General features: G+C 42.2%; 1 protein-coding gene across 6 annotated transcripts in view; it reads right to left on the bottom strand.

Annotated features, from left to right (window-relative positions):
* LOC144599642 (beta-galactoside alpha-2,6-sialyltransferase 1-like) overlaps nucleotides 1-20,012 on the bottom strand; it is a 50,998-nt gene that overhangs the window by 18,524 nt on the left and 12,462 nt on the right. For all 6 annotated transcript variants that reach the window (XM_078410785.1, XM_078410783.1, XM_078410789.1 and 3 more), the window contains 2 exons: nucleotides 12,898-13,758; nucleotides 1,286-1,383 (listed from right to left, as the gene is read on the bottom strand). In XM_078410785.1, coding sequence (XP_078266911.1) covers nucleotides 1,286-1,383; nucleotides 12,898-13,708 — 909 coding nt within the window. In that variant the 5' untranslated portion in view covers nucleotides 13,709-13,758. The remainder of the gene's footprint in view (nucleotides 1-1,285; nucleotides 1,384-12,897; nucleotides 13,759-20,012) is intronic.

The raw sequence follows: 20,012 nt of genomic DNA, 5'->3' as shown, positions 1-20,012 counted from the left end.
TGGAGTATTGTGTGCAGTTTTGGTCTCCTAATTCGAGGAAGGACATCCTTGCTATTGAGGCAGTGCTGCGTAGGTTCACAAGGTTAATCCCCGGGGATGGCGGGACTGTCATATGAGGAAAAATTGGAAACACTGGGCTTGTATTCACTGGAATTTAGAAGGATGAGTGGGGATCTTACAGAAATGTATAAAATTATAAAAGAACTGGACAAGCTAGATGCAGGAAAAATGTTCTCAATGTTGGGGGAGTCCAGAACCAGGGGCCACAGTCTAAGAATCAAGGGGAGGCCATTTAAAACTGAGATGAGGAAAAGCTTTTTCACCCAGAGAGTTGTGAATTTGAGGAATTATCTGCCACAGAGGCAGTAGAGCCCAATTCACTGGATGAATTTAAAAGAGAGTTAGATAGAGCTCTAGGGGCTAGCGGTATCAAGGGATATGGGGAGAAGGCAGGCACGGGTTACTGATTGTGGATAATCAGCCATGATCACAATGAATGGCGATACTGGCTCGAAGGGCCAAATGGTCTCCTCCTGCACCTATTTTCTATGTTTCTATTTAATAAGTTAATATTTACGCATTTCTAAGTTAATATTTACGTGCTCATCCTGCCACAACATACACTATTTACTATGAGCCCCATCAAACTGTGAAAGAGCTCAAGTTGCACTATAGTTTAGTTTAGTTCGAGATACAGCACGGAAACAGGCCCTTCAGCCCACTGAGTCTGTGCCGACCAGCAATCCCCACACACTAACACTATCCTACACACACTAGGGACAATTTACAATTTTACCAAGCCAATTAACGTACAAACCTGCAAGTCTTTGGAGCTCCCAGAGAAAATCCATGCAAGTCACAGGGAGAACATAAAAACTTTGTGCAAACAGCACCCGTAGTCAGGATCGAACCCGGGTCTCTGGCGCTGTAAGGTAGCAACTCTACCGCTGCGCCACCGTGCCTCCCTATAGGCAGAGATTAATTTGTTTTAGGTGTACCCCATACCCACTATCCAGCACCCTGGATACAAAGATCTTCAATAATGCCACCTTGGTAAATTATCATCCCTTACTGTGTCTTTCAGAGGTCAATACATGTTATAAGATGCAAGAATATTAAGTTGCAGCCTCTGAATCACACATTCTGTGAATAAGCATCCAAATGGATCCTTCGTAGGGATCATCTGGAGAAAGTAAATGAGAGAGTTGGCAGCTTGTGACCTGTGGGAGTGAAGATTTCTTCCCTCATTGCTTTACGTACAAATGCCAGTCTTGTTCGACGTTACCTGTGAATTAACTATCCGAATTGTTGTACGGTTCCCCACATCAGACTCAAATCCAATGGTAGGTGCCCGATTGAACCTCAGAACGGCGTCATGTGCATCTGATAATAAGAGAAAGGGACAAGTAGATTCCAAATGTTTATTTTTGGCTGAGATTTTGTTCAGTGAACTTTGCATCGTTAAATTTACAGGACGGAGAATATCCGTGGAGTTTACAACCGAGTGAAGCAGTGTGCAATTCAACAAATGAACCAGAGTTGGAGGTCACCTCAAAACACAGGGGGCCACAGATGCTGAGGAATCAAATTGTTTTATATTTTGGTATTACGAACACAGCAATTCACCAGATCTCATTAATGAGATTAATCCATTTTCTACCTGTTCAAACAGTGCAAGTTTAGAGTGAAAATGTTGGTCTTTCCCCCACTCGACCTCTGACATCGATCTTTAATTCTCCCCAGACCCCTCTGCCTTATTTTCTGCTTTCCAGCGACCTGATGTCACAATGAAAGAACCTTCAATAGTTATGGGAGATGCCAAGAAAGGGAAAGATGGAATTTATCCAATTGGTTGGAGATAATTGGGATAATTAGCGGTGGGAAGTCACGAAAATACAGTGAGAAAGAAATAGGAGCTCTGGGACAGAGAACAAGAGGAGGAAATATTGTGAGATATGAAGGAAATGAGATGAAGAAAAGAAAACGAAAAAAGAGATGGGAAGACTGCATTTGCACATGGAATTGGACCAATGAGTGGTAGACAGGTAGACAGGTAGACAGGAGGAAAAGGTGGATGAAGTCAAAACAAAGAAGCCAAAAGTGATGAAAAATAAATTTGGCGAACAAATCTGGAAAAATCAGGTATGGCATTAAAAAATGAGTTGAAATAAAAAGTAAAGCAATGGACCTTTCAGCAAACTGCGTCAAATATCTGTCCAGTTCATTCTCTTCAATCAATCCACTGACGGATGGTCTGTTGTATATCGCCAATCGACTCCATAGACTCATTAACTCTGTTGACTCAGTCTCAGTTTTGCCCAGAAACAAAACGCATTTCATTTGGTTTTAATCTTTTTTAGAATACTTGGCCCAGTCTAAACAGTACAGCCCAATATTCAATTTCATTCAATACCTAACTCCAGGGGAGCATTGGTGTCAATATCTAACCATCAGCCCACTGGCTTGCATTACTCATTCTTGGCGTAACTAAATATGAACTAATTCAATTTTAATATTGATTTCTTAGTGAGCAGGTTTATAATGGAAATTATTAGAATCTGCACAGTTCTAACCATTTCAAGACAATAACTTGAGTTCTTAAATGCTGAGAAAGTGCCCATGGCCTTTACTGCCCAGTGGCCTATGATTTAAAACTCCCAGATTGTTTCACCATAGCAACACCTTCAAAAGGCACAAATGGGAAACTGGAATTAACCCAAAACCGAAATGGTCCAAAAACGCTCACTCATTTTGTCAAACACTTTTCCTCCGAGAGGCAACAGTCTCTATTTTGTTTTAAACAGGAGGTCTCCCTCTAGTGGCAACAAACAGTAGGTGATATTTTGGATACAAGCGACTGCACGGGTTGGAACTTGGAGCAACAAACAATCTGCTGGAGGAACGAGGAACTTCAGCGGGTTGAGAAGCATTTGTGAAGAGAAAGGAATGAGTGACTTTTCGGGCCTAAACCCTTGTAATACTCTAAACCCTCCATGGGTTTCACAGGCAGCATCTCTTAGAGAAAAGGAACAGGTAACGTTTCGGGTCAGATTTTTGGACATTTTCACAACTAGAGATACAATCCCAGAACACACTTGTGGTTTATTCAATACAAGGTTCTTCAGATTGTCTCAGTAGAAACAAACTGGTTGATATCTGGAACTCACTATCAGAGTAGATGGTGGAAACACATACAATAATAGATTGCCTCAGTAGAAACAAGTTGGTTGACATCTGGATCTCACTGCCAGAGGAGATGGTGGAATCAAATACAATTACCACATCTCATGCGTTTAGACAGATATTTAAATAGCCAAGGCATGGAAGGACATGGTCCTAATGCACTCACATGGGATTTAGTTGAGATCAGCATGAGTCTGGTGGGCAGAAGAGCCGTTTCTATGCTGTACAACATTACTCAATTAAGTGACTGAGCCTGCTGTTTTTGATTAGACAATAGACAATAGACAATAGGTGCAGGAGTAGGCCATTCAGCCCTTCGAGCCAGCACCGCCATTCAATGCGATCATGGCTGATCACTCTCAATCAGTACCCCGTTCCTGCCATCTCCCCATACCCCCTCACTCCGCTATCCTTAAGAGCTCTATCCAGCTCTCTCTTGAAAGCATCCAACGAACTGGCCTCCACTGCCTTCTGAGGCAGAGAATTCCACACCTTCACCACTCTCTGACTGAAAAAGTTCTTCCTCATCTCCGTTCTAAATGGCCTACCCCTTATTCTTAAACGGTGGCCCCTTGTTCTGGACTCCCCCAACACTGGGAACATGTTTCCTGCCTCTAATGTGTCCAATCCCCTAATTATCTTATATGTTTCAATAAGATCCCCCCTCATCCTTCTAAATTCCAGTGTATACAAGCCTAATTGCTCCAGCCTTTCAACATACGATAGTCCCGCCATTCCGGGAATCAACCTAGTGAACCTACGCTGCACGCCCTCAATAGCAAGAATATCCTTCCTCAAATTTGGAGACCAAAACTGCACACAGTACTCCAGGTGCGGTCTCACCAGGGCCCGGTACAACTGCAGAAGGACCTCTTTGCTCCTATACTCAACTCCTCTTGTTACGAAGGCCAACATTCCATTGGCTTTCTTCACTGCCTGCTGTACCAGCATGCTTCCTTACCTGCATTGATCAATGGAAAGATTTAAAATCCCGAAATAAATTCTAAATCCGTAAATAAAGAGCATGCACTAAAGCAGTACTCATTTTGATTTCTAATTTCACTTGTTAGGATTTTCATGTCCAAAAGGAGTATTCATGGAATAACAGACGAGAGGCACGACCTGCTGGAATAACTCAGCGGGTCAGACAGCATCTCTGAAGGAAAAGAGATAGGCGTCGTTTCGGGTCTGAACCCTTCTTCAGAATGAAAGTAGAGGTGGGGTAGGGTGGAGGGAAATAAAGTGGAGGCGAGAAAAGGCCAGAACACATCAGGGCCGGCAGCAGATGACTTCCGGAAGGGTGGAGCCCAGAATGGCCCACTGTTGACTGGAGAAGGTGTGATAACAAAAGGGCCATCATTGGTATATCTTTGGCACAAACCAGCAACTGCAGTTCCATCATATTACGATGCTTTGAGCAGCCTGTTTTTTCTAGTCGTGGTTTATTTAGTATTGTGATGAAGCTCTCTTGGTGTTGTGGATCATTAACTGTCTTATTCTATGATGTCAATGAGCATCCGAACCACAACTGTTGCCACTCTCTGTAGTGTTGAAGCAGATAGGCTGGTGCATAGAAATGTGTATAAGTCAAAAGGGGAACTTCTGTCATAAAATATACAAAGCTCTCTCTCTATATCCGATATATGCACAAGCATAGACACAAAGTGCTGGAGTAACTCGGCGGGTCAGGCAGCATCGTTGAAGAAAAAGGATGGGTGACATTTCGGGTCGGGACCCTTCTTCAGGCGCTGAAGGGTCCCGACCCGAAATGTCACCCATCCATTTTCTCCAAAGATGCCGCCTATCCGTTGAGTTACTCCAGCACTTTGTGTCTATCTTTAGTATAGACCAGCATTTGCTGTTCTTCATTTCTACGTACGAACAAACCATTTAGTAGCACTCAAAAAAATTAGAGGTCTCTCTCAAAAACTCTCTAGTGTACATTTCTTCTGGATGCTCAATCGGTATAACTTTGTTTTAAACTCTGATATTGTGATGGCTCTGGGGTTTTCATTGATATTCTGCCACAGTGATCCCAAGTGGAAGAACCAGAGGAAATGCCCAACATATGTTTCACTGACATTCGAGCGGCCAAACCTGTGAAAGGAGATTTTAAGCCGCAGTGAAGGGAGGGAAGGCAGCATTAGGAGAGAGTCTCTGGTTCCTCTCCGCCATCCAGAAAGGCAAGCACCACTGAAGAAATCCTGAAGCGTGGTGAGGAAACCAAGCATGTGAAACCGCAGCAGCAGTCCTCGATGGTGAAATGCCAATTTCAAGTCTAGACTTCCTTTGTAAGTGGGTAGTCCTTTTTATCAAAACATTCGCAAAGCTGCTGTAAAGATCTGCAGAAACGGTTCCAGTCCCTGTAGCCTGGGACAACTTCTTGGAACCGCTCCCAAACTGTCAGCTTTCATTTGTCACAAGTACGGTGGAGAAATTGCACGTCTACAGTGAAAGAAACACAAGTCAAAAACACTCCATGAAAGGCAACCGATCAAATCCAGATTATTGTCTGTGTGAAAATGAACACGTCTCTCCTTGGTTGTCACAGCTACTTCCACTGAAACCTCAAGCATCTTCTCTATTACAAATATAGCCATCTCAAGTGGTGACGTCCTTAATGTGGTGCCGGTGAATGGCCAGAGCAACATTAACATAGGCCAAGGATAAGGCAAAGAATGATGGGTGGAAATGAAGTCACTGACCCTGGTTATCAATCCCTGGGAACGAGTTCATTATGTCTCCTGCTTTATGCCATTTACTTAATGATCTGTCCCCCCTCCGAGGCAATCAGTGAGTGAAACTGCTTTTAATTAAAGCAATCCAGGATTAATATAAAGAGGACATTTATTACTGTTGATGTAGGAGATCATTAAGTTCAACGGGTAGAAGAATTCAGCTATAATAAATTTCCTTTAAAACAGAATATCCCACCCAAACAGTTTAGAGTACATCTCCCTGCACCTAAAATCAATGTCAATATTACATAAGTTCCCTTGTGATATTATGAATGATTGGGCTGAGGTCTTTATCTAAACAGTGAAATATGGTGGCATGGTGGCGCAGAAGTAGAGTTGCTGCCTTACAGTAACAGAGACCCAGGTTCGATTCAGAGTACAGGTCCTGTCTGTATGGAGTTTGTACATTTTCATCATGACCTGTGTAGGTTTTCTCTGGGTGCTCCGGTTTCCTCCCACACTCCAAAGACATACAAGTTTGTAAGTTAATTGGCTTTGGTAAAATTGTAAATTGGCCCTAATGTGTAGGATAACATTAGTGTGTGCGGGTCGCTTGTTGGCGCGGACTCAGTGGGCCAAAGGGTCTGTTTCCGTGCTGTATCTCTAAATTACACTAAACTAAAGTGAAATATACAAAAATCCAACAGGAATCATCCAACAGAGAACAGAGAGGATCGGGGGGGGGGGGGGGGGGGGGAGGGGGGGGATGTTTCCCTAAAGGGATCCAGAAGGGAGGGATAACTGCATCAGGATACGGTTTAAGACATTTAGGACCAAAATGAGGAGGAATGGTGGCAAGCCTGAGAAATACTCTTCCACAGAAGCTTGTGGAGTCCAAGTCATTGGCTGTATTTAAGATTGATTTCTAGACTTAAAAGGCTTCCAGAGTACAAGCTGGTACAAGGGAACATGGTATTGAGAGAGAGGGTCAGACATAATGAGTGGGATTGGCAGATAAAGCACAAGGGGTCAGATGAACTCTTGCCCTGGTTTTAGATGGTTCATTGTTTTTATGAATCACCATGAAGTCAGAAACCCCCCCAATACATTTGCACAACCTCCAATTCTGAACTGCTGCTATAGAATTCCAGTTTGGTTCATAAATAGTCATTGGTTCAGGCCTCAAAAGAATCAAGAGATCTCAGCAACAGTTGGCAAAGGATGACGTAGAACAATTGGATTAACGAGTCCTTATGTTAATAGAGATCCTTTCCAGATCGTTCAGAATTTCTCATTTGAATAAAATCAGGAAACGTCCAGGGATCTTTAGCATGTCATAAGTAAGAAGTTCAGTTGTGCTAAAATCAGGCCACTTGTGCGATTATTTCCTGTAAAATCTGCATCAGAACAGTATCTGCATCAGAACATGTTTATCTGAAAGCACTCAAAAAACTACAGGTGCTGACTAAAATTTGAAATGTTAACTCTGTTTCTCTCTGCACTGATATGAATTTGAATTTTGAATACATTTTATTGGCCAAGTATGTATACATACAAGGAATTTGCCTTGGTGCTTTGCATTTTCCGTTTGTTTAAATAACCATGTTTATCTGAACGAGCAAAACTGAAGTCCACAGGATTCTATCCCTCAATCCTTGCTAATTTAATGGGACAAATGACAAATAGGTCCTCTGACCCTGCTAAACTAGTCTTTACATCTTTATTATGTTATTGGCTGGAAGTAAAGCATTTGGAGTTGATTTTTTTGTTTATCAGCGGCGTCTTCTGTCTAAGATGTGGATCGCGACACTACAACAGACACTGCAGATCAGAAAAAGGTTAGAAAGCCTATGAACAAAGATTTCAGACTTTCCGAAAATAATGAGAAATGGCAAATGGATTACATATTAGCTATGAAAATTAAAAATATATATTTTAAATGTTCCAGATAAACTATGGTTAAGATAGGACAGCTTTTGCTGATAATCTTAAAATAATTTGGTCTGCTGAGATCAGAAAAGCTAAAATTGAAGCAAAATTTGATTTAATTTTACTGAGTACGATCAGCGAGGAAATCTTAATGATGCATTAATTGTACACGGACAACAAAATGAGTAACTCACTGCCTACACTAATGTCAGACAAAGAAGTCAGCTACCTCAGTAGTTCTACTTCTTTAATTGGATAATAATTCATTATTTTAAGATGCTGCCTGACCCGCTGAGTTACTCCAGCATTTTGTGACACCTTCGATTTGTACCAGCATCTGCAGTTATTTTCCTACTCTATTATTTTAGGATAATTTGTATAGATCTGGCCATTCAGACAAAGCCAATACAATTTACATTGTACTGCCTAAAAAAAAGGATAGGAAGCAGGATTTGAGTTTAGGAGCAGGGAGGTTCTGCTGCAGTTGTACAGGGCCTTGGTGAGACCACACCTGGAGTATTGTGTGCAGTTTTGGTCTCCTAACCTGAGGAAAGACGTTCTTGCCTTAGAGGGAGTACAGAGAAGGTTCACCAGATTGATCCCTGGGATGGCGGGACTTTCATATGAGGAAAGACTGGATAGACTGGGCTTGTACTCGCTGGAATTTAGAAGACTGAGGGGGGATCTTATAGAAACATATAAAATTCTTAAGGGGTTGGAGAGGCTAGATGCGGGAAGATTGTTCCCGATGTTGGGGGAGCCCAGAACCAGGGGTCACAGCTTAAGGATAAGGGGGAAGTCTTTTAGGACCGAGATGAGAAAACATTTCTTCACACAGAGAGTGGTGAGTCTGTGAAATTCTCTGCCACAGAAGGTAGTTAAGGCCAGTTCATTGGCTATATTTAAGAGGGAGTTAGATGTGGCCCTTTTTGCTAAAGGGATCAGGGGGTATGGAGAGAAGGCAGGTACAGGCTACTGAGCTGGATGATCAGCCATGATCATATTGAATGGCGGTGCAGGCTCGAAGGGCCGAATGGCCTACTCCTGCACCTATTTTCTATGTTTCTATGTTTCTATGAAGCAATTACAGGGGAAAAAAAGGTGTTAAACTTTGTTTCATCAAAATATAGGGTAATATGAGGTTAGCATCATTGAACCTCATGGTTTTATTCACCCTGCGTATTCACCATGTGTAAATCTAGAATGTTTTTTTAGCAGATCAGGCAGCTCAGGAGAAAAGGAATAGGTGATGTTTTGAGTCGAGACCCTTCTTCAGACTGAAGACTGAAGTCTGAAGAAAGATCTCCACCCACAACATCACCTATTCCTTTTTTCCAGAGATGCTGCCTGACCGGCTGAGTTACTCCAGCATTTTGTGTCTCTCTGCAGTGTAAAGGAGCATCTGCAGTTCTTTCCTACACACCTTTACTTTGCAAATATTTGCCAAAAAGGGACCCTCACTTCTTCATTCACTGGTGAAATAACATTTCCCTGGCATCCAAGCAGTTCCCATCACCTGACGGTCAGCTGACGGTTACTCCAGCTTTTTGTGTCTATCTTTGGTTTAAACCAGCATCTGCACTTCCTTCCTATACATGATTTATTTTTGAGGCAGGATACTGGTTTCCAACCAGGGTCTGCGATCTGATATCAGCATAGTGTCGCCCTCTGGTGTTCCAAGTGGGGGTAACATCACCCACCACAGGGGATAGATTCCCTGTTCCTACCACTCAAGTCTGCATCGAAGAATAAAATCATGTGGATTATCAAAATGCTAAAACAGGACACAAAGTGCTGGAGTATCTTTTTGTTTTGTAAACCAGCATCTGCAGTTCCTTGTTTCAACCATCAAAATTCCAAGTTACGGCTAGTTGTCTACATGGCACAGCCATGGACTTCAGTTATGGTTTCACAAATAACGATAAATTACAGTCTTAAGTGACAATTTTGGAAAGATCTACAGGAAGTTGATCTATTGGGATGACTTTACCGTGCATTTCTTAAACTCCAGGAAAACTGGAAGCAGATATGATTTGTTAATCCATGATGTGTGAGTTTGGAAACCTAACTATTTAAATATTTCTTATTATTACAAGCATTAAAAAATAATTACTAACCTCACTGCCAAAGCTTCTACCCACATCGCAAGGAATTTCAGGATATATGCAAGACCTATTCTACTTTCCTAATTATAAAGAGCAATTTTTTCTTCTAATGTTGCGAATATATTAACTAATTTAGATTCCATATAGTTAACGTCAGCTCAACAAAATTAGGCATGCACATCTTGGTGCAATGCAAAACTCCCTTGTACAAATGTACAATAACTTGGCCAAAGGTCCAACTCTATGTAAGACTTGGCATTCTAAAGCATGTATTACTGTGATCAGAATTTTTGATGAGAACAGTGAACACAATTCTGAAGTTAAAGTAATACGAGTCTAAACTTGTCTCCTATTTTACAAATGACCTGAGACTGTCTCTCTTCTGCATTAATGTGACTGTTTAATTCTGTAGACTTTAAAAAAATAGGGACGTGTAGGCAGGAATAACAAGTGACCACTGTGTCATTTGTTTAGACTGTTTAGAATCTCACATGCTATTTTTGTAAACTTTGCAAGCAATTAAAGGTGCACTCTGTTCCTTCGCTAGTGTGAGATTTTGAAGGGTTAGACATTTGTCTCTCTTTTCCAGTAGTCAACCATTGCCAAAGATGAGCATGAGGAGAAATTTGTATTGTGTCCTTGCAGGACCAGACATATCAAGAAGCATATCAGATGTATGAGGGAGAAATAAATCAAAACATTCACAATCAGTGTTGTGCCAACATAAATCAACTATCAGCAGAAGCCACACACCCAATCGCTGGATATGAAATTTGATATTCTTCACATTTTCATATTGTCTTAGAAACAGGAGGCCATTCAGCCCATTTAGAGCATGTGGTCCTCAGAGCTCAGTCAGCAATCCCACTCCTCCACTTATTTCCCCATAATCTATTTGCCACAAATGCGCACAGCACTCCACCGTGATTCTTCTGTCGCACAACTGCCCTAGATGTTACTTAGCAGAATAGCCAACCAACCAGCACATCATTGGAGCAGGTGAGGAAAAAGGGGAGCATCAGAGGAAAGCCATGTGGTCATGGGGAGAATGTGCAAACTCCATACAGACAGCACTTGGAAACTGGGTCACTTTAATGGAGGAGTTATAAATCCTGACACTTTCCCACTTGACTGAATTTAAAAAAAATACAATTTGCATTAGAATCATAATGCAATAACCATTTCTTTCCTCCCAGTATGGAACTTGAGTATGCGAGAGACTGTTGGAAAACAGTGACAGCTTGATGCAATGATTACAATTTAAAGGCACCAATGGCATCTATGGAACAAACAGGTATCCATGTGGGAGAGACAGCAAGTTTGATGAGACTGGTATGTCCTGTTACGTTCTGCCTCACTGACAAACATTATCTGTTCCAAATTGTTACTGACCTGAGACGGTTGCCACCTCATAGAAACATAGAAACATAGAAAATAGGTGCAGGAGTAGGCCATTCGGCCCTTCGAGCCTGCACCGCCATTCAATATGATCATGGCTGATCATCCAGCTCAGTAGCCTGTACCTGCCTTCTCTCCATACCCCCTGATCCTTTAGCAAAAAGGGCCACATCTAACTCCCTCTTAAATATAGCCAATGAACTGGCCTCAACTACCTTCTGTGGCAGAGAATTCCACAGACTCACCACTCTGTGTGAAGAAATGTTTTCTCATCTCGGTCCTAAAAGACTTCCCCCTTATCCTTAAGCTGTGACCCCTGGTTCTGGACTCCCCCAACATCGGGAACAATCTTCCCGCATCTAGCCTCTCCAACCCCTTAAGAATTTTATATGTTTCTATAAGATCCCCCCTCAGTCTTCTAAATTCCAGCGAGTACAAGCCCAGTCTATCCAGTCTTTCCTCATATGAAAGTCTCGCCATCCCAGGGATCAATCTGGTGAACCTTCTCTATACTCCCTCTAAGGCAAGAACGTCTTTCCTCAGGTTAGGAGACCAAAACTGCACACAATACTCCAGGTGCAGTCTCACCAAGGCCCTGTACAACTGCAGCAGAACCTCCCTGCTCCTAAACTCAAATCCTCTTGCTATGAATGCCAATATACCATTCGCTTTCTTCACTGCCTGATGCACCTGCATGCTTGCTTTCAATGACTGGTGCACCATGACACCCAGGTCACGTTGCTTCTCCCCTTCTCCCAATCGGCCACCTCATGACGTGGATTAACAAAGAGGGTTTGGAGAATGTTGCAAGGATCCTGCCACGGCTCATCCTAAACAGCTCCATAACAGAGGACTCTCTAATATATGGGCTGTTCCCAGTGACACATTCAGAGATAGACATCAAATGCTACTGGAAGATCATCAATTCGGTGAAAGATGTACTATGGTCTGCCCGAAACCTGTTGGGCTCTCAGAACAGCGAGATGTCAGTCAAGGAATGGTGCTGACTGGCCCATTCCAGACAGCAGGGGACTCACGGAGCCTTGGTGCAGCCAACGCCAAGGCTCAGTGGGGGAGGACCACAGTCTAGGGTCTCTCCACTGCTGGACATCGAGGGGCGGAGTCTGGTGGGAACACCTGTCAAACAAGGGGAAGACTCTCACCCCAGGGGGCCACATGAGTGGCAAGGATGTTTGCGTTTAAAGATCAGTGCAAAAACTACTGATCATAGTGCTCATGAATGCATAGACACTGAGAATGTACGAAGAGATTTTGCAGTTTTTGATTTGGAAGGTATTTTTTTAATTCGGAATAAAGTTTAGATTTGGTATAAAAACTATTGCTGACTTGAGAAAATTTTGGAGACCACTTTCTAATGGTTCCCCTATCCAATGAATAGCCAAGATAAAATGGCTATTTCGGTAACCCTAATGCAAGGTGAAATTCAGACTTTCCAATACCTCAGTTGAAGAGGATTGAGAATCTATCTTGTTATCCCGGATGAGGTCCATCTCGTTCTCTATTTTGCTTTTCTAATGAAATAGAAAGCTTGGCAAACATTAACCTTGAATCCCCACATCGCCATGATTTTGTGTAAAACTCACCTATTTCTCTTCCAAGCTTTGACTTGAGGATCGATCCAGCCGACGCCACCACAGCACATGTCTGAAAAGGTCCTAGTACTTGGGAAAGATTTCTGGTCGGTAAAAATTGCTGCCACCTGGATGTAGTGAAGGGCTCGTCTCCAAATTTAATGGAAGCCACCTCCACTCTCTGCTTCAGTTCGCACAACAATTCTTTGCTGCTCAATTTCCTCAGTCTCCTCTTTCCAGTAAAGTTCACAGCATATTTATTCATGGCAACATAATTGTTTTTGACAGTCTGTAGGCGCCGATTAAGGTTACTTGAAGAGCTATCTTCATTCCAAATCATCTGCTGATTTTTAAGTGCGAGCTTGATCTTGGTGGTTTGTGCAGCTGTGATGGAAGCGCTTAATTGTTCCTTTGCTGGTCGGCCGCTGATTGAATCCTTAATATTTACAGATGTAGGCAAAACATCCTTTGAAACAGCAGGTCCTTTAATAGGAATTTCTATCTTATTGGATCTGTTGGCATTTGTCTCTAAAATAACACCAGAATTTGACTGTTCTATCTCAAAATGTTTCCAAAAAGAACCTTGTTTGGCATCTTCAGTACTCAATTCCTTTGCATCGTCCCTACCACGCAACACCTCCTGTGCTTCACGTTGAATCAGATTATATTGGAGTTCCTTGGTCTCATCATAGTTAAATCCATTTTTGAACAATACATTTGTCTTCTTCAAATATATTATATAGATTACAGTGTAGAGGCAGGGAGTAATGACACACATGAAGACACAGATCCTCTTCATTACCCCAAATCTAGGTATAGCCATTTCTATTCCAGTTAGGTTCTAACTATTAAGTGCTGGATAGTGCAGGAACCCTGTAAATAGAAGCACAATTGTACATGGTTACTTATTGGCAAATTTAACCCACTTTGGCATTTTGAAACTTGCAGCTGGACTTTGGCATTTTGAAACTTGCACTTGCATGAAACTCACATTCTGCAATGTGCGCTACAAACACTATGCTGGCACCAAAATAAGTCAACTTCGAGACAAAATGGTGCATGAATTTAAATAGATCTTTGATGCACCAACTCAGCTCATTTTTAGCATCCCCCTAAGCCATGAAGGTACATAGCCATTTAGGCGACATAAATATATGTTTTAAAAACTGACGGTTTTGAACAAAAAGAAACAGCATTCTTTAGTTTAGTTTATAATTTAACATGGAAACAGGCCCTTTGGCCAAAGAGACCTTGCTGACCATCGATCACCCGTTCACATTATTCCAGGTTGTCACATTTTTTCATCCCCTCCCTCCACTCTACAATCAGCAGAAGCCAATTAACCTACAAACCCGCATGTCTTTGGAATGTGGGAGGAAATCGGAGCACCCGGAAGAAACCCACGCAGTCTCGGGGAGAACATGCAAAATCCATACAGATAGCACCGGAGGTCACGATCGAACCTGGGTCTCTGGCACTGAGGCAGCAGCTCTACCCGTTGCAGCACTGTGCTGCCCTTTGCACTACTATGACGCCCTTTAATAACATCTCTCTTTTTCTAAAAAGAACCACAATGGCTTATTAGTTTTTCTGACAGGGAAAATATAAATTGTTGATGTGCCAAATGACAATGAGTCCATTTGATTTTGCACAACACAATTTCTTTACTTTTTGTGCCTGACAGGAAATTGGATTTCACCATCCTTGGTGTCTGATGAAGCACAGAAACTAAATCTGGGTCCCCAAAAGGATTTCAAAACTGGTTCAAAATATTTTGCATCAACGTTAGCATGCTTGCCATCACAAAGGAATTAAACTGTGCTGCACAGAGGTCCCCACAAGTGAACCCCCTACCTATTTCAGCCACCATCACTGCTGAACAAGATAAGAAGAGCAACAAAGAGACACAAAATGCTGGAGTAACTCAGCGGGTCAGGCAGCACCCGTGGAGAAAATGGATAGGTGACGTTTTGGTTTCGGGACCCTTCTTCAGACTGATTATGGGGGAAGGGAGGGGGGGGAACTGTTGGCAAGAAATGATCAGGACAAATCAGAGCTGGCAACAGATGATCTCAATCAGGGAGGTCACTTGACAGGCAGATTATTGGCTAGGGTCAGTGTTATCCCAAGAGGGATACATTGTTGCAAACTGTGGAACTGGTTAAGAGGCTCTTAGTGGAGGAAGGGGAGCAAGAGGAGGAAGAGCGATGGGGGGGGTAGAGTGTTTGTAGAAGTTACCTAAAATTTGAGAATTCAACAATCATACTGGTGGGTTGCAAGCTACCTAGGCAAAATATGAAGTGCTATTTCTCCAATTTGTGTGTGGCCTCAGGACAGGACAGGTCAGTGTGGGAATGGGAAGCGGAGTTAAAATGGTTAGCAAACAGGAGATCCAGTAGAGACAAACAATAACCTATATAGGAACACTGGCTACAGAGGCACTGGTGATGAGATGCATATCTGGAGGGAGAACCCATATACAATGGAGCAAAGCATTAACTGAGGGTATAGGGGAGAGTGCAGGAATGAGGTAAAAGTTTAGTCATGATCTTACAGAATTGTGGAACAGGCTCAAGGGATTGAATAGCTTACTCTCGCTTCTGTTTCTTATTGTCTTCAAATGTCATGACATTATTGATTATATGAATGAGTGTTAGACATGGATGAGGTGCTGGAAGATTGGAAGGTAGCTAATGTTTAAGGGCAGCATGGAAAAGCCTGGGAACTGTAGACCAATGAGCCTAACGTCTGTGGTAGGCAAGTTACTGGTGATGATTCTGAGGGATAAGATATATATGTACTTGGATAGACAGGGGCTGTTTAGGGGTTGTCAGCATGGTTTATGAATATGGGCAATTGTGACTTATGAATCTGATTAAGCTTTTTGAGGGAGTAACCAAAAAGATTGATGAGGGCAAAGATGTAGACTTTGTCTACATGGACCTCAGCAAGGCATATGATCAGGTTCCGCATGGTAGGCTGCTCTGGAAGATTAGATCATATGGGATCCAGGGAGAGATGGCTGACAGGAGAGAACTGGCTTCACACAAGGAAGCAGAGGGTGATAGTTGAAGGGTGTTTTTTGGACTGGAGGCCTGTGACTGGTATGGTGCCTCAGGGTTCGGACTGGGCCCATTGTTATTTGTGGTTTATATCAACAATTTTGATGAGAATGTGCAAAGCATGATGAGTAAATTTGCAGATGACACTACAGTGGGTGGTATTGCTGACAGCGAAGATGGTTATCAAAAATTATGGCAAGGTCTTGATCAATTGTGCAAACGGTCGATGGGAGATTCATGCAGATAATTGAGAGGTGTTGCATTTTAGGAAGTTAAACTGGGGCACAACCTTCACAGTGAATGGCAGGGGCCTGGAGACTGTTGCAGAGCAGAGGGATCTAGGACTGCAAGTACATAGTTCTCTGAAAATGGCTTCACAGGTAGATAGTGGTCAAGAAGGCAAGGTCGGCATGGGCAAGATGTCCAAAGGGCATGTTTTCATGTATGACTCTATGACTCTATCTTCACACAGAGAGTGGTGAGTCTGTGGAATTCTCTGCCACAGAAGGTAGTTGAGGCCAGTTCATTGGCTATATTTAAGAGGGAGTTAGATGTGGCCCTTGTGGCTAAAGGGATCAGGGGGTATGGAGAGAAGGCCAACCTATCATATATGATAACAGCGGCATGAACAAATTATTTGCCACACCTACTGTATTAACACACATGTTAATGTGCCTTGCTTTTCGCTGTCTCCTTCTAATCCTTTATAATTTTATAATGCTACTTCTCAATATCCATAACATTCCACACATTGTATCTCTCCTCTCTGATGACAAGAGCTAGATCTCTTTCCTACCTCACACTACTAGCTAACATACAACACTGAATAAGGTTCTTGACCCGAAACATCACCCATTCCTTCTCTCCAGAGATGCTGCCTGTCCCAATGAGTTACTCCAGCATTTTGTGTCTATCTTCGGTTTAAACCTGCATCTGCAGTTCCTTCTTACAACACGAGTCAATACTCTTTTAATATTCTATACATTGTCTAAAATGTTAATGTGGCTTTACTAACTTGCAAGTAACAAACAATGGCAAAAATCAGCATGCTCCCTGAACTCAGTAGCACTTTGCCCAAATTTTGTTTTGGAGGTACTTCAATCTCTGGTACGTACCCATTGTTTTGGCAAGAATATAAATAATAAGGCATAGCACACCAAAAGTAGAGACTAAAGATCTAACTGGCTCACAAAATAGTCTTCATAAGTTTATGTTCGTAAGTCATCGGAGCAGAATTAGGCCATTCAGCCCAATTAGTCTATTCTGCCATGCCATTCATCTTTCTTTCCCTCTCAACCCCAAATCTCCTGCCTTCTCCCCATAACCCCTGACACCCTTACTAATCAAGAATCTGTCAATCTTTGCCTTAAATGCACCCAATGACGTGGCTTCCACAGTCATCTGTGGCAATGAATTCCACAGATTACCCTCTATGACTAAAGACATTCCTCCTCATCTTCTTTCAAAAGGTCTGAACCTCTGGTCCTAGACTCTCCCACTAGTTGAAACATCCTCTCCGCATCCACTCTATTCAGGCCTTTATCAAGGCTGACAATAAAGCATTCAATTAAAATAGGGTATGACGTAAAAGCCAGAGCTCAGAAAATGGAGAATTGTTTGTACGGATGGAGGTTGCAGAGAAAGAATGAATGTCATCGGGTAATTTAAACAGGAGTGAGAAACCAAATCTAGGTTTAGTTTAGATATTCAGCATGGAAACAGGCCCTTCGGCCCACCGAGTTCAAGCTGAACAACAATCACCCATACATGAGTTCTATCCTACACACGAGGGCCAATTTGCAGAGGCCAATTTGCAGAGGCCAATTAGCCTACCAATCTGCACAACCTTGGGATATGGGAGGGGACCATCGCACCCAGACAATCCCCACTTTGGTAATGGATTTTGAAAGCATATTATGTAATGGTAAAAGTGGCCAAATAGGAAATCGTCAATGAAAATCATTTAGATCCATACAACAGAAATATGTTACAACATACAATGGCACAACTTCAAAGTAATTAATTTTTATTCAATCACAACCCATGATAAATTACTGAATTATCCAATTCATCTTACTGTTCAAAAGATTATATTCAGAGTTGCGAGCCTAAACTGTTTTATTTTATTGGTATTTCACAGAGAGTAATTTGTCATTTTAGAGCAGAATTTAGTACTTTTCTTAAAAACAAATTATACTTTATGGATTACTATCAAAACACAAAGTACTTGTGCTATTACACCTGGGAAAGCGCTCAACCAAGAAAAATGCCAACGTAGTATTTAAACTACCTATACACAATTATGCTATAGGAGTGTGTGTAGGAAAATAAGTATAGGAAATATAAAAAGTGGACTTTAAACTCTTTAAAGTGAATACTGTTTGTGTACATGCAACATTTTAAGAAAGTGATCAACATGTTCATACATGTAAATAATGGAAATCATAAATTCTGGTAAATAAAACTCAATAAATCACCCAACAAAAGTATTCATTCCATGGTTGTAGATATAGTGTGCATCCCTTGCTCCAGCAAATGGTGACTGCTTTATACGGAGCAAAATTGCTCACTAAAACCTCTGAGAAGCTGCTCAGCTAACAAGTTTTAACAGGACAGTTAATGAGTCCTGGTTATCTTGGGAGAATCATGGGATGCAGTCCTCGTGAGAGCAATAGAGTGTACACAAAGAACATTTCTTTGCGCACAATGAACATTTCTTCCCAGCTGTTAAAAGGCAACTGAACCGTCCTTCAGGCAACATTCCTCTCACCAGCTAGAGGGCGGTCCTGACCTCCCATCTACTTCATTGGAGACCTTTAATCAGACTTTATTGTACTTTATCCTGCACTAAACGTTGTAACCTTTATCCTGTATCTATACTCTGTGGACGGCATGATTGTTATCATGTATAGTCTTTTCGCTGACCGGATAGCACACAACCAAAAGCTTTTCACAGTACCTCAGTACACGTGACAATAATAAACTAAATAGTCTGCAACAGTTTTCAGAATATAGTGCCAATTTTGCCAGAGATTCCATTTTGGAGTTTAATGTCCCAATTATTTCAGTCTCTTCACTGTGATGACTGAGTGCTAGTTAATTGGATCCTCCTATTAGCATCATGCAGAGTTCACCAACTACATAAAGATTCATTTCTGGTTGATTTCATCTGGCCGTTCACATGATTGTAGGGGAGTCTGGACTAAAACACAAAGCGTTTGAATAACTCAGCGGGTCAGACAGCATCTCTGAAGGAAATGGATAGATAACGTTTTGGATATGATGTTAGTATGACAGTAGACAATAGGTGCAGGAGTAGGCCATTCGGCCCATCGAGCCAGCACCACCAATGTGATCATGGCTGATCATTCCCAATCAGTACCCCGTTCCTGCCTTCTCCCTATACTCCCTGACTCCGCTATCCTTAAGAGCTCTATCTAGCTATCTCTTGAATGCATTCAGAGAATTGGCCTCCACTGCCTACTGAGGCAGAGAATTGCACAGATTTCCAACTCTGACTGAAAAAGCTTTTCCTCATCTCCGTTCTAAATGGCCTACCCCTTATTCTCAAACTGTAGTCCCTGGTTCTGGACTCTCCCAACATTGGGAACATGTTTCCTGCCTCTAACGTGTCCAACCCCTTAATAATCTTATATGTTTCGATAAGATCCCCTCTCATCCTTCTAAATTTCAGTGTATACAAGCCTAGTCGCTCCAGTCTTTCAACATATGACAGTCCCGCCATTCCGGGAATTAACCAAGTAAACCTACGCTGCACGCCCTCAATAGCAAGAATATCCTTCCTCAAATTTGGGGACCAAAACTGCACACAGTACTCCAGGTGCGATCTCACTAGGGCCCTGTACAACAGCAGAAGGACCTCTTTGCTCCTATACTCAACTCCTCTTGTTATGAAGGCCAACATTCCATTGCCATTCTTCACTGCCTGCTGTACCTGCATGCTTTCTTTCAGTGACTGATGCACTAGGACACCCAGATCTTGTTGTACGTCCCCTTTTCCTAACTTGACACCATTCAGATAATAATCTGCCTTCCTATTCTTAC

The sequence above is a fragment of the Rhinoraja longicauda genome, chromosome 13 (genome assembly GCF_053455715.1).
Source record: "Rhinoraja longicauda isolate Sanriku21f chromosome 13, sRhiLon1.1, whole genome shotgun sequence".
Lineage (NCBI taxonomy): Eukaryota > Metazoa > Chordata > Chondrichthyes > Rajiformes > Arhynchobatidae > Rhinoraja > Rhinoraja longicauda.
Note: the sequence above shows the minus strand (reverse complement) of the source record. Positions and strands in the feature narration are given on the sequence as shown.